Genomic DNA, 15992 nt, shown 5'->3' on the forward strand with positions numbered 1-15992 from the left:
TAGGTGCTGGACTCTCTGCTAGGTGCTTTATGCAAATTGCTTCTTACAACTGCAAAACAATTCTGAGATAGATATTATTTTCAACCTTTACAGATAAGGGTAGCTGGTTTTTCTAAAGTCACAACACTACTGGGATAGAACCAAAAGCCAGTTAAAGATGTGTATTATTACCAAATCCTGGCTCTTTACAATCTATCTTCCTATCACTAAGGTTCCAAAGATTCTCTAGGTTGTGTTTAAATTTTTCTATCAAAAAAATCCTATCAATTATGCTCACATCCACAAAATAAAGTGGGAAAATATAACTATATGGGCAAGAACATTTTCATGAAGATTGCTGTATATACTCTTGATTTGACAAAAACCCATTATATTTGAATTATATTAATAGGAAAATGACATGGAAATAAAATCTTGTAAAAGTATTTCATTCATCTTATATTAATGTGAGAGGCAACACATATATATAAAGTTTGAGGTATACTATACCTTACTAGGCTATTAGCACTGTCAGGATCTTGTGCTAAAACTGTGCCAACAACTGTTCCAATCTTGGCATTTTCATAGACTTCCATGATATAGGAAGGCATGGAAAATAGCGGTGGTTCATCTACATCCCCGACGATGATCTTCAGCATTGTAGCATCTTTAAAAGGACCCAAGTGAGAAAAGCGAAAATCAAGATGTGTATTTGCTCCTTCTATGTTGAGGGTATAAGACTTCTTTTTCTCATAGTTCAGTGGCTATAGGGAAAAAAAAAAAAAGATTTCCAAAATTGGTTATGGTTTTTCATTACTTTCCAATCAAGCATTTTTGTTTTGAGAAAAAATTACATGTAGAGATTTAATTCATTCTATATTAGTTTAAAAACAAACAAGGAGATGCATCTTAACAATGTTCATAAAGTTATTATCTAAAGCAGAAATCCTGGAAATGCAAGTCTGAATCAATTGTGGTTTAGTCCAGTAATAATTTCGGTGAAACATGAGGTATAAAAAGATATCCCCTACACACAAGCAGCTTTTGTGGAATGCTCACTGTTGCTTCCTTCTAGTAACTTCTTTCATCTCATCTTCAACCTGAAACTTTTAAATCTTAAAACATTAGCTATCAATTCCCCAAATTTAAAAAATAAGTTAGAACTCCACTTTAATGTTTAAAAAGTCATCTTATATTAATGATTTTAGTCTATCATAAGCTAATTTTCATCTTATTGGTTTTTAACTTGGTATCTTATTTTTAAATCTGATGATTTTTAAAAGTTTTAATTGAACAATATTTTCTTTTACTTTTAGCAAAGTAAACACAGATTTTGAAGATCATTTTTGTTAGCTTTGGGTGAATATATTTATTTTCACTCAAATATATATGCTGTTTTTGTTTCTTTGTTTTGCTTTTAATTTCCTTTATATTATTGCCTTGACAAGTTTAAAATTTCTTTCACCTGCTTTTAGCTTACAATATTTTTGTTTGAGTCTATGTTAATATTTTCTTGTAAGCTTTTTAGTGTTTTTCTTTTTAGATTATCCAATCAGTATTTGTCTTCTCTTTATAATGATGTCAGTGACCATGAATTGGACTTAGCATATGATAGTGAATAAGGTTAGCCTGGTGCTTTGCCCCAGGTAGCATATAGGATATAAAGTAGTGAAGAGACGTTTGCAGTTTGTGCTATAAAACATTCTAGGTGTTACAGAAATAAATAAGAATACAAAATTCGGTTTTACATGTGAAAAGCTAGGTAATGTTTCCAAAAGGAAGTGCTGTCTTATAGAGGAAGTGTATGTTTAGAAAATGTTAAACCTTGTTACTTGAGTGTGGAGCAGTAGAATATTTTTAAGAAAAAGCAGAATATGAAGACACAGAGGAAAAGAGTATATGATGTTTCCAAAGAAGTAAACCGCTTTTAGTGTTTCTGGAGCATGTAGGAATGGAAAAGAATGTGGTGGAAAATCAAATAACACTAAAATTATACAGATAACACAAGTTTTCTACTGTTAATGCATGCTTTTCATATATCCATTATAAAATAAAGCCATAGACTGACTGATAATGGGAATTCATTTGTTATTTGTGGGAGAATGCTGAGTGCTGGTGTGCTAGTAAATGATCTCTGGAGGAAAAGAAAGAAAAAAAAAACCTCTGATTTTTAGCATTTGCAAATTTCCCTGGTGAAAATACTCCCACAATGGTAATTTCAGCTATGACCAACATGACTTCACTGAATGTAGAGATGGGAAGTTTTACCCATATTAGGCTTTGTGAGTCCTAATGAGGTATCTCCAGAACACAGCTGGAACTTTTTTCTGTAGAGCTGATCTTTTCAATATAAGTCTAACTGTGGACAGAATTTCCATGGTGAGGTTAGTGTAGGTGATCCAGAAAACAACCTGCTATTAGGAGCATAGGACAGTTTCAATGGCGCTGGTCTTCCTGAGAAGTATCTCGGGAAGAACAGAGATTTTTCAACCCTGTTTCTATCACTGATTTTTTATGGTCCTGCTTCAATATTGCAGCCTTTTTCTTGGGACCAAGGAGAAGGTAAATAGTAAGAGAGTGAGCCTAATTAGATTTTATGAACAGAATGATCCATCCTACTTCTGGCTGTTTCCCTTATTTCTTCTGAATTGCCTTGGAAAATTAGCATTCCCAGATGTTGGAGATTGCATTGAAATAAACATTGTCATTTCATTTTAAAACCAGTCTTTATTAACCTGGGAAACTTCTCAGACCATAGAAACATGAGCGAGGTTGGCCTACTATAATACATCACACATTTTTATAAGAGAAAACAGAAAAATCTTCGAAACTAGGAGTCTCAGAAGTTGACCGCCTGCAAATTATATGTATTTATATATGGTACATACATATATGTATTTTAGATTTATATATTTTAAAGTGTTAATTGGTACTGTAGCTTATATTTTGGGAAGCCATTTCTTTCTGAGGGAACTGAAACCAGAAATAAGTATCAAAGTAACAGTCAAGCATCCTGTCTTGGGAGTTAAACAGCACTTAATTTTACCTAAATATTGCCCTTTTTCTTTCTTTGACTCCTCACTCCTCATATTAGTGAGACTCTGCCTTTGACCCTTTCATCAATAAATCTCATCCCACTTTCAATAACCTCTTCAAATATAGAGCACATGTACTGCTTACTAGAAATTTTGTGAAAGGATACAGTCTATCCTGGTTGAAATTGAGCATGGATTGTCAGAATCAGGGCATGTTACCATTCGTTTCAGTTCAATGTCTGCGTTTGTTTTAGAGTCAACAGGTTCCATATGGCAGCTTTGTAATGACTAAGTTTCTTCTGATTAAGTAGGGTGTCTGGGACCTTACACACAATTTGTTTACCTTTGTAGGAATGACTAGCATTCCTTTATTGCAATAACACTGCATTTCAAAGCATCGATTTTCATCTACTCATTGTTAGCGGTTTTACATCTTTCGGACTTTCAGTGAAATTTTCAGACATAATTTTGGCCACCTCTAGCCCTATCAGATATTATTATCAAGCTGTGTATCCAATATGACAATTTTTCTGGTTTTTGGCAGACTCCTTGGCAAACTATATGTCATTTGTCTTAACATTAGCCTACCTACTGCTAAGGTGCCGGCTGTTTATGTGGACACATGGCTTCCTGTTTATTATCATCTTATGCATATTTAACCACCCCAAGGCAGGGCTAATCATTTTGAGGGACTTGGTTGCCAGGGTTGGCAGATGGATGGAGAGGGACCCATCTGGAGCCACTAAAGAATGAGTGGATCATTTCAGGTTGGGGCATGAATTTAGAAACAGATGAATTAATGCAAATGGAAATATTTTAGCAACCTCATTTATGAGAAGAATCTGGTAGTGAATTGTAAGTATAGTAAAACTGTGGGGAATTTACACCCATATATTTTATTCTTAGAGACTGCAATATTAAGTATAAAATATAATAATTCCTTGTTTTATTTTTCTACCTATAAAATATACAGAGATAGGATTAGAATTAGAATTATTACAATTATCATTTTTCTTATTACTGTTTGTAGCCCAGGCAAAGCTGCCCAAATATTCAACTTCCGCACATTTTAAACAGGTCTTCCAAAATTCCCTAGGGTTTGTTTTACCTAATAATAGTCTATCAAAAAAACATACCAAAAACCTGAAACCTATTCATCTCACCCCCACATTTGATGAGAAGATATTAGAGGAACCAAAAAACAAAAACAAAAACATAAAAAAAGAAATAAAATTCAACAGTGTAATTTAATTAACACTGAAAAAAACATGAAATGGCCACTTCAGAGTTTATAAAACACAAAAAATATATTTTCCTGCCTCAAAACAAAATAAAACATAAAGGAAAAATCCATAATTAGAAAAGATGGTATGAACTTGAAGAGTTGGGAGCTGGAGATTATTCACGAGGCATGAGGAAAAGACATTATAATGTCAGCAATCATACTTTTAGCTGTTTCTGACTGGATTCTGTTAATCACTCATATTGAACAACAGATTAAAACCCTCAAGGTGAAGAAAGAATTGAGGCTCCTTTCTAGAGCCACTTGAAGACTCTTGTTAAAACAGTCTCCAGTTCTTAATAATTTACTAGCTCGATATTGCCTCAGCAAGATGTTTGAAAGGGGTGATTACTTGGATGCAGTTTATCTCATTTTACAAAATTTCTCAGCCATGGCAAGTTTTGCTATTTGGAAAACTTCAAGTCTGGAACATTGGTACAGTGTTTAATATAGGAACTATATAAGCATGAGACAAAGTTGTCAGATTTAGCAAATTAAAATACAAGATGTCCCAGTAAATTTGAATTTAGGATAAAGAAAGTCAATAGTCAATTTAGTATTAGAATATATCAATTATTTTATGGGGCATGTCATTTATCTGAAATTTATAATTAACTGGGTGTCCTATATTTTATTTGGCAACTCTAATTATGATACAATCATGAAGATGGTGGTTGGTAAATGTTCTTAATAAGGAAGAGAGAAACTGACAGTACATAAAGCACATGGACGTGTATTGGTAACTCACCATTTAAAACTTTTAAATTGTTTTTTACCATTGGAAATTGTTGATACTCAACACTGTATAACATATACAAAAGATAAGTATATATGATTCAGTCTAGCATAAATTGTTCTTCTAACACTGAACTATTTAAATATTCATGGAATACCACCATTTGTGATGTCATATTTGTTTACTAAAATGCTGCTTGTAATGGTTGTGTGGGTCCTGATGAATAAGGCTGTGTAATTTTTGTATCAACTTATTAGATATTTGTGTTAATGCTATATTTACTTTATATAAAAGTGCAGTGGAAGTTTTCTTTCTTTTTAGTGCCCTGGAATGGTTTAAATAGGTTTGAAATGATCTACTCTTTTTGTAATATATTGTTTTTATTAGAGAGTTTGTAGGTTTACAAAAAAAAAAGCAGAAAACACAAAATTTTCATATACCCCTTATAATTCATACTTTGTATTACTCTGGTGCCTTTGTTACAAGTGATGAAATAATATTATTAAAATCATACTATTCACTGTAATCCCTAGCTACATTAGGGTTCACTGTGCTGTACAGCCCTATATTTTGTTTTGTTTTAAATTTTTATTCTTTTACTGTATACAATACCTAAAATTTTCCCATTCTAGCCACATTAAAATATAAAATTCAGTGGTGTTAATTATATTCACAAAGTTGTGCTGTTATCACTGCCATCCATTACTAAAATTTTTTTATTACCTCAAACAGAAATTCTGTACCAATTTAACATTAACTCCCAATTCCCACTTCAACTTTGGAACCTGGTAAACTGTACTCCAGTTACTAAATTCTATGAATTTGTTTATCTAATTATGTTATGTCTATGAGATCATACAGTATTTTTCCTTTTGTGTCTGATTTATTTTACTCAAAATGATATCTTCAAGGCTCATCCAGGTTGTCTGATATGTCAGAAATTCATGTTTTTACAGCTGAAAAATATTCTAATGTGTATATATAAAGAAAGACTGTTTCAGAGCTAATCAATTCCTGTGGGTGTGAAACCCTTTGATTACATTAGATTCAGTTAAGGGGCCTTGATTACATCAATGATTTAATTGCTTTTGATTAAACTATGTCAGTTAGGTGTGACTCAGGGTAGATCTCTACCCTCTTGCTTGGAGGCTTATACTAATGGAGACAAAGAAAAGAGACACAAGAAAAGAGAGCTATGCCATTTTGATCCTCCCAAGTGAGAAAGAGAACTCATCAAGGATCACTAGCCTCCAAGAGGTTGAGTTCATGGAGCAACTCAAGGCTGTAGAGATGCTTGATTGCCCACAGTGGAGCTCCAGTAGAAACTAGAGAGTGTAATGGCAGACTGCTATCTTGCCTCACCACGTGGCAGGACAACAGGATAACTAGTTGCTGACTTTGGTGAGAAAGCATCTTGGCTAATGCCTTTAACTGGGACATTTCACAGCCTTGGAATTATAAGTTTGTACCCTTAATAAATCTCCCAATATAAAAGCCAAATTATTTCTGATATTTTTGCATTGGCAACATCTGGCAAACAAAGAAAAGATCCTTCTCATTTCTTTATGTATATATTTTTCATAACGTTTTTGTAGTTACCATGGGGCTAAAATTTAGCATCCTAAATCTATTAAAAATTATGTTTAATGGTACCAGATGCTATAGTTAGAATTTGGTGAGTCCAAACAAAGAAGGATTGTGTTTTTGAACTAATCTATTTCTGTGGGTTGTGAGAATTTTTGGGTGGACTATGTCGGTGAGGTATGAGCCAGCTTGAATCTCTGTCCTCTTATTGGGCCCAATGTAAATGGGGACACAGAGAAATAGGCACACAGAGGAGAAAGGGAGCCACCATATTGATCCTCCCATGTGAGAGAGGGCTGCAGGAAGCAGAGAAGCCCCAAATGCTGAGATAAGTCCCAGAGTCTGGAACCAACAGAGCACACAGAGGTAGAAAAAGAGGGCCTCTGAGAGGCTGGGCCCATGAAGTAGCTCAAAACTGAAGAGATGAACCATATGCCTGATAGCTCACAGCTGAACTCAGGAAGAAGGTTGAGCAGCTGAGACCAGGAGAGGAAGCCTCACTGCCCACAGCTGAGCTCCGGGAGATGCTACATGCTGGAGGCAAAGGCAGAGACCTCAGCAGAGATTGGCAGCTGTCTTTGACACATGACAGGACTCCAGAATCAATAGCAGCTGACTTTGGGTGAGAAAGCATTTCTACTGATGCCTTGATTTGGTTATTTTGTGGTCTTGGAATTGTAAGCTTTTACCTCAGATAAATTTCCTTTATAAAAGCCAACCTATTTCTGGTAGTTTGCATCAGCAGCCCTTTGGCAAACTAAGACACCAACTAAACTTCAATAACATATTCATATACTATTTCTATCTTCCTTACCCCTACCTTTTTGTTGTACTTGTAACAAATTATATCTTTATATATTGTATGTCTAAAACCATGGATTTATCATTACTTTTATATATTTGCATCTTATAATATGCATTTAGAATATGTAGGAAGTAGAAAGTGGGGCTGCATACCAAAAAGTAAAACACAATAGTACTGGCATTTATAATTACACAAGTGGTTATCTTTAGTGGAGGTCTTTATTTCTTTATGCCACTTCAAACCACTGTTCAGAGTTGTGGTGGGTTGGAGCTGTAAGTACTAAAGAAAACCATGTTCTTAAATTCAATCTATTCCTGTGAGTGTGAACCCATTTTAAGTAAGACCATTTGATGAGGTTATTTTCAGTTAAAGTGTGGCCCACCTCAGTCAGGATGGGTCTTAATCCTATTACTGAATGAAATTCAGACACACAGAGAGAGAAAGACTCAGAAGGAGCAGCCAGGAGCTAAATATCAATGGAACCTGGAAGAGAAGGGAGAGACCTGGAGATGCCACTATGTGCTTTGACATGGGACAAGCTAAGGACCAAGGATCACTGGCAGTCAGCTCAGAAATGCCAGTCTTCAGGAAGGAAGCATCACCTTGATTATGTCTTGATTTGGACTTTCTCTTAGACTTAAAACCTTAAGCAAATAAATTCCAATAGTTTTGTTTTGCTTTTCAGCTTAGTCAGTGGGAATTTATTTCCTTACATAAATCCCCCTTGTTTAACCCAATCCATTTCATTGTATTTGCTTGAGCAGCCAAAGTAACTAAGACTAACCATACATATAATTCTTGATTCACAATTATTTTCTTTTACATTTCCATCTTTCTACCATCTTGCCTCCATGTTTTCTGATGAGAGTTCTACACTTAATCTTTTGGAACTCCCTTGTACAGAGCATGTTGCTTTTCTCTTGCAGTTTTCAGGACTGTCTCTTTTACCTTGGCATTCAATAGTTTGTGCTGTGTCCAGGCATGGCTGTCTGTGAGTTTATTTTGTTTGTGGTTTGTTGGGCTTCTTGAATGTGCATATTCATGTCTTTCAGTAAATTTGGGAAGTTTTTTGCCATTTTTTCTTTGGTATTACTTCTTCCCCTTTCTCACTTTCTTCTGCTGGGACTCACTAATATGTATATTGATATGCTATGTTGGTAGTGCCCCAAGGGTCTCTTATGCTTGGTTTGTTTTTCTAAGGTATTTTTTTCCTTCTATTCCTCAGTCTGAATTATTTCAATTTTGTTGTCTTTCAGTTCACTGATTCTTTCTGTGCCAATCTGTGGTTGAAATTCTAGGGAACTTTTCATTTTCATATCAGTTATTGTGGTCTTCAACTTCTGTATTACTGTTAAGGTTCCTTTTTTGTTTATTTGTTATGGTTTTTTTTTTTTTTGGTTCTTTTTAAAAATTTTTATCTCTTTTTTGAGGTTGTGATATTGCTCATTCATTGATTTCTTGATATCCTTTAGTTTATCTCTGTGTTTTCCTATATCCCCTTAAACATTTTGAGGATCATGTTTTTAAACTTATTGTGTGGTACATCCAAAGTCTGATTTTCTTTATTGATGGTTTCTGTGTTTTTATCTCGTTCATTTGTATGGGACATCATTTCTTGTTTCTTTGCTTTTCTTGTAATCTTTTGTTGCATACTGTACATTTTAATATTTTAAATACTCTGGTATTTATTTTATGAGTTTTCTGTTTCCTAAATTTGTATTCAGCTAGTGAAATGACAAAGATTTCCTTGAATGCCAGGAGTTAACAAAACAAACAAGCAGATATAAAAACAAACAAATAAACAAACAAACAAAAAACCTTTCCCACTCATTGCAAATTGGCTTTGGTTGGGTGGTGCCCTCCCTCAGAGTTTATCCCTCCTTTCAAGAGGATCAGTCTGGGAAAAAAATAAAGTGGAAGGTCAACTCCATGATCTCTGAACCTGCATATTGTCCTAGGCTTGTGTTTACTCATGGTCTTAGAAATTATCCCATTTACAGGAGATTGTGCGGTCACCCCACAGGCTGAAGTGTGGTTTGCTGGCCTGGCGGGGGAGCAGCCGCGGCAGGCCAAGCTGCTGCCCCCATAATAGGGTGGCTGGTCGGACTCATCGCCACCCCTGAAGGAAGCTCGGCATGGGCGCAGAGTGCCCTCGGGTCTCCCCTTCTCGGCAGCCATGCTTCCGCGGCCGCCCCTCCTCCCAGATAGCGCCACACGATGCCTTCTTTCTCCCTGCACAGGCGCAGGGCAGAAAATTCCAGTCTGCCCTTTTCCCCTCCCCCGACAACAGCAACAGCCAGGCGTGGGCGGAAAAATCCAGTCTGCCCTTTTCCCTCCCCCCGGCAGCAGCAACAGCCAGGCGTGGGCGGGAAACTCAAGTCTGCCCTCTACCCCAGCAACAGCAGCCACCAATCCCTAAACCCTGCCCCTTCCCCCAGCAACAGCAACAGCCAATCCCTAATCACCACCTCTCCCCCGTCCAGTACCTCCCACTGACCTTTCGCCGGCAACCAATCAGAACAGGGCGTGGCTTCGACCAATCAGCCTTCCCCAGCCCCTATAAAACTGTTGCCTCTCCCTCAATAAAGTGGACTTGCGTGTTTACCTTGTCTCCGCGGTAGTTCTTCTGCCGTGCGCCCTCCAGTCCTGAGAGCCCCCGACAAGGGCCTGGCCTCCCTTGTCCCCAGTTCGTCGCCTGCTTCTCCGGGCGACCCCTTCGTCGCCTGCTTCTACGGGCGACCCCTTCATCACCGGCTTCGCCGGGCGACACCGTCAGCCGAAACACGCAACCCCTGTGAGACCGATCCCTCGTCTGCTGCCGGACCGACCCCTCGTCCCAAGCGGGACCGACCCCTCATCCAGAGCTGGACCGACCCCTTGTCCGCAGCCAGACCCCTCCTCTACCGACCGAGCAAGCCGCCGCAGTTGGCGCCCAATGTGGGGCAAAGCAACCCCACCACAGCACAACGTGGGGCAGGGCAACCCCACCACAGCCTCACTCCATAACCTGGCGGCCCCCCCCTTCTCACCGTGGGGCTTCTCTCGTGCAACATTGCTGTTACCTGAGCCTTGGCTACCTCATATGATCCACGGCGGTCTGGGAGAATCGCTGGATGGCTTTCTCCTTCCATGTCAGGGGCTTATACCGACCCACTATGATTAAGAGGAGCCTTGGATTTCTCGGGAGCGCGCGCTTGCACGTCTGAAGTAACCCTACCACAGCCCTACACCCTCCTCTCTTCTCACCCCTATCTTTTCGCTCTGCATTGCTGCTCCTGAACCTTGGTGACCTCATATGATCCACGGCGGTCTGGGAGAATCACTGGATGGCTTTCTCCTTCCATGTCGGGGGCTTATACCGACCCGCTATGATTAAGAGGCGCCAATAAAACTCTCAGGAGCGCGTGCCTGAGCACCTCCACCCCTGCCTTCACCTCTGCCTCCTCCCCTCTGTGCTTGCTCCCCTTTGCCTTGCTCCACTGCTCGTCATTCCGCCCTCCCCTCGTCGGGGCCTTCTCTTGGCCCGCGACCACCGTCAGAGCCCCACCGGCTCCGACCCCTCGTCTCACCGTGCACCTCGGCTCCCATCGCCGCACTCTCAAGGTAAGGGCCCCTTTTCTTATCGGCTCCAAAAGGCCATTAGCGATGGGTAACATCCTATCTGCTAAGCAAGCCCCACAAGTTCGGGCCCTCGCCGGTCTCCTAGACACTCACCGGTGTAAGATCTCTTTGAAACAGCCCCAAGTCTTCTGTAACCGCGGCCCCCATGCCGCCATTGCTCTCAAGCAGCTCCAGCCCCGCTAAACGGCCCACAACCCGCTTTCCCAGGCCCACGGCCTGCTTTGTAGCATCTAATAACATTTCTGCTTTTGCCTCCCCAGTCCTCCTGTCTCGACCTCACTCCTCTTCTCAGCCATCCAAAGTGTCCTTTCTTGTCCCCCGCCCCCCTCCTTTTTTGTTTGAACCCCCATTGCGTTGCAGATTGGGCCGCCCCATGTCGGCCCGCCCCATTAACATCGGCCTCTCTCGCGCCCGTGGAGACTTTGGCCTTCTTATTGCCTTCGCCTACGTCTCCACCACTCCCAACGCTGCCGCCACCACCATCGCTGGTGCCCTGACGCGACTTGTCCTCACCGCTGCGATCCTCCAGACCATCACACAGTCTGCCTCTACCGTTCTTCGCCGCCAAGAAGAGATCAACTACCTGTAACGCGCTGTCATTCGGGACTCTTAACAACAGATGGATCTTATAGCCGCCAAGATCAACAAGAATTGGACATTGGCCACCCTTGCTTGCAACGGCAAGATACCACCCCCTAAATTGTACATTTATATCCCCGTCATACTCACCTCCCTCTTCAGCCCCGCTTCCCTCATTGCTTACTGCCTCTTGGGCCTCGGCTACTTGTTGCTGCTGCCATCCTGGCCCTTATTTGAAAAGAAGGGGGAAATGCGGTCACCCCTCGGGCTGAAGTGTGGTTTGCTGGCCTGGCGGGGGAGCAGCCGCGGCAGGCCAAGCCGCTGCCCCCATAATAGGGTGGCTGGTCAGACTCATCGCCACCCCTGAAGGAAGCTCGGCATGGGTGCAGAGTGCCCTCGGGTCTCCCCTTCTCGGCAGCCATGCTTCCGCGGCCGCCCCTCCTCCTGGATGGCGCCACACGATGCCTGTGGGGTGGCACCCTTCTTCTTCTTTCTCCCTGCGCAGGCGCAGGGCGGAAAATTCCAGTCTGCCCTTTTCCCCTCCCCCGACAGCAGCAACAGCCAGGTGTGGGCGGAAAAATCCAGTCTGCCCTTTTCCCTCCCCCCGACAGCAGCAACAGCCAGGCGTGGGCGGGAAACTCAAGTCTGCCCTCTACCCCAGCAACAGCAGCCACCAATCCCTAAACCCTGCCCCTTCCCCCAGCAACAGCAACAGCCAATCCCTAATCACCACCTCTCCCCCGTCCAGTACCTCCCACTGACCTTTCGCCGGCAACCAATCAGAACAGGGCGTGGCTTCGACCAATCAGCCTTCCCCAGCCCCTATAAAACTGTTGCCTCTCCCTCAATAAAGTGGACTTGCGTGTTTACCTTGTCTCCGCGGTAGTTCTTCTGCCGTGCGCCCTCCAGTCCTGAGAGCCCCCAACAAGGGCCTGGCCTCCCTTGTCCCCAGTTCGTCGCCTGCTTCTCCGGGCGACCCCTTCGTCGCCTGCTTCTCCGGGCGACCCCTTCATCGCCGGCTTTGCCGGGCGACCCCGTCAGCCGAACCGTGCAACCCCTTGTGAGACCGATCCCTCGTCTGCTGCCGGACCGACCCCTCGTCCCAAGCGGGACCGACCCCTCGTCCAGAGCTGGACCGACCCCTCGTCCGCAGCCAGACCCCACCTCTACCGACCAAGCAAGCCGCCGCAGTTTGAAAGCCCCTTCTACACCCTATGAAATAGACTTTCTTCCCTTTCCATGTACTCTATTGTATGATTTAATGCAGGTAATCCTTTGCCTCAAGCCTCTTTGACTTAATTGTTTCTTACAATGCTTCAGCTATCCACAAGGGCCTCTGCCTGCTGTGGAAGTTCAGGAATGGGAGAGAAGAGTTTCCTGGTTCAGTCACTCAGGCTGCCACTTGCTAAATCGGCACGGACAAACAAATATCTTAATATTCACATAACTGTTACTCTGCTTTCTCCAGAACAGAGCCAGGTTCCCATAATGGGAGTGTAGACTGGCACCACACCAGTGAGAGTAGAATGCGCAAGTCAGCAAAGATGCCATTAGTTTCTACTATCATTTTTAAAACATTGTTTTCTTGATTCAATACTCACCAAGTTACTACAATACATTGTTTTCCAGAGTTTTAAGGAAGATGACTCTGCGGTTCAAAGATTCTGTGGGTAAGTGATGCCCTGGAACATCTTGCATTGCCATATTTAATTATCTGCTCTTGAAGGTTTTATAGAATTCCCTTCTGAATCATTGGATCTGATTAGCATAGGGAGTTAGATTATTTCCTGTACAATTTTCTCAGTTATTTCTATAAATGGTTGTTTATAAGTATTTTTCATATCTTTGAACTTGATTTTGAAATTTGTACCCAAAATTGTAATTTACAGGAAATTTATTTATGTAGAATTAAGAAAGTATTGTCTTACATTTCTTTTAATGTTCCTCAGTTACTTCTTTTCCGTATTTTTGCCGTTTCTTAACAAAATTAGATAAAGTTTATTTAGTATATTGTATTCCTTCCAAAGAAAAAGGGTTTAAAATTTTATGCATTAAATTGCTTTCTAATATTTAATGTCTCCTTTTGGCTTTATTAATTTTTTCTACTTTTATTTTAGTTTGTTCTCCCTTTCTAATTTTTAAATTATATATTCATTTAATAAATTTTATTCTTTATTTTCTCTCTTTGATACATTTAAGAGTAGTTATTTTCTCTCAGGAATAATCTACCCTCATCCCCTAACTTTCTGTGTATTCATTTTAATTATCATTTTCTAGAAATTTTGCAATTTCATTGTGTATTTGATCTATGAATTAAACATTGTTGAAGAAAAAATCTCTTTTAAAATTTTCAGGATGCAGAAAATTTGTATTCTGATATTTGAATTAATTTTTAGTTGCATTGTATCAGGATGTGGCATTCAATCTGAACTATTTGGCTTATTGGCATTTATTAGAATCTTATTTGAAGCCTAATACATGCTCAATTTTACTAAATTATCTATAGACACTTGAACTAAAAGATGTATGTAGAATACAAGTTTTTAAAATATCTGCTCTGTTTTGTACTGAAATCAGTAAAATATAGTCTTTTACCAGTTTATTTCTATAAATAACTCCTTCTATGTACTGTAATTTCTGCTTTGAGAATGCTGTTTCCATGTAATGTACTGCATGAATATTGATAAAAACTGTATATACATTGTGAATTATTCCCTTTAGGATTGTAAAGTGCTGTTCATTTCTTTGTATAATTTTTGTTTGAATTTCATTATATCAGTTTTTTAAATCACACCTAATACTTTCCTTTTTATCTTGCAATCTTTATATTTTCATATTAATTTCTTTGTGTTAGAAATGTTTCTGATTTTGTTGTATGGTGTACTACTGATATTTCTGTTACTTAGAAATGTTTCCACATTTTTGCTCTAATGATTATTTTATGATTATAAATTTAGGTAAATTATTTAGTTAACATTTCATTTAATAATAGTTAAGTCCTTATACAATATAATAGTTAAAAGAGTGTTTCTCATGCCTCTTCTGTCACTTTTACTGAACCTGTGGTTGGCACTGAGGTTGGTGTATGCCCAGGAGACTTGTATCTCTGGACTTGTCCACATGCCAGCCAGGCCTTGAGCCTCAGCAGAGTTGCAACTCCTACTCTCCAGTTTGTTGGACTTACCCAGGTCAGCTAACAAGGAAGTGAGAATGGTCAAACACCACACCAAGGAACCAAGAAAGTCTACAACTGCAAGCAGGAGAATCCCATCCATCAGCCATGTGGAATCTAAGCCCCCCTCTCAATTTAGAGGTGGAGTGGGCATTGCCATCCCAGGGTCTTCAGGATGGAGGAATAAAATATGGATCAGAGTGGACTTACTGGTATTCTATTACAGAATTATTGTGACTCTAGCAGTGGAAGAAATAATATCATTGATGCGGAGACAGTGGCCATGGGAGTTGCTAAAGGCAGGAAGAGGGAAAAAGAGGTGTGATGGGGGCATTTTGAGGACTTGGAGTTGTCCTGAGTGATACTGCAGGAATAGATGCAGGATATTACAAATCCTGCCATTACCCAGTGAATGGACTGGGAGAGAGTGTAAACTACAACATAAACTAAACCCCAGGCTGTGTAGCAGTGCTCCAAAATGTATTCATCAAATGCAATGAATGTACCACACTAATGAAAGTTGTTGATGTGGGAGGAGTGGGGGTGTGGGGAGTAGGGTTTATGGGAACCTCTTACATTCTTCAATGTAACATTTTGTGTGATCCATGTATCTTTAAAAAAAAGATAATAAAATGGGGGGGGGAGGAACCTGTTTCTATCTCCTCCGCCTTCCTTCCATATTCATAAGTAGCCTTACTTTTTAGTTCTTATCTTTATACTAAGTATACTTCTACATTTAATATTTGATTGATTTATGCTATTTGATATTCTTTAACTCCCAACTATTACTAATGGGAAACAACCAATGAGATTATTTCATATCGCATCTTGTTGCTTTTTTATTTTAGGAAGCATCATTTTTACATTTTCAGGGCACATAATTCCATTCTGGTTCATTACTTTGATTGTTAATTTGTTTAATTATAGTCAGTGCCCTTGCTTGTCTTTTTCCTTTTGTACCCATAACTATTTCTTGAATAGATGACATATTTTCCAAGACAATATTCCCTCATTTTTGAATGAAGGACAACATGACTGGATATAAAACTCTTGGCCCTGTAATTTCTTTTCTCGACTTTCTGGCAAATATTAAAAATTTTTAAATGTGCTCCATGCATGTTTACAAGTATTCTTAATGCAAACATTTACCCTCTGCCATCTTTGAAAAATTAGTTCTCTTGTATCTGTTAGCTCATAAA

The 15992-nt window shown here is 39.9% G+C and overlaps 1 protein-coding gene across 5 annotated transcripts in view; it reads right to left on the minus strand.

Annotated features, from left to right (window-relative positions):
• CDH18 (cadherin 18) overlaps window positions 1–15992 on the minus strand; it is a 1139369-nt gene that overhangs the window by 100928 nt on the left and 1022449 nt on the right. For all 5 annotated transcript variants that reach the window (XM_058307287.2, XM_058307289.1, XM_058307283.2 and 2 more), the window contains one exon: window positions 490–743. In XM_058307287.2, coding sequence (XP_058163270.1) covers window positions 490–743 — 254 coding nt within the window. The remainder of the gene's footprint in view (window positions 1–489; window positions 744–15992) is intronic.

The sequence above is a fragment of the Dasypus novemcinctus genome, chromosome 2 (genome assembly GCF_030445035.2).
Source record: "Dasypus novemcinctus isolate mDasNov1 chromosome 2, mDasNov1.1.hap2, whole genome shotgun sequence".
NCBI classification, from domain to species: Eukaryota; Metazoa; Chordata; class Mammalia; order Cingulata; family Dasypodidae; genus Dasypus; species Dasypus novemcinctus.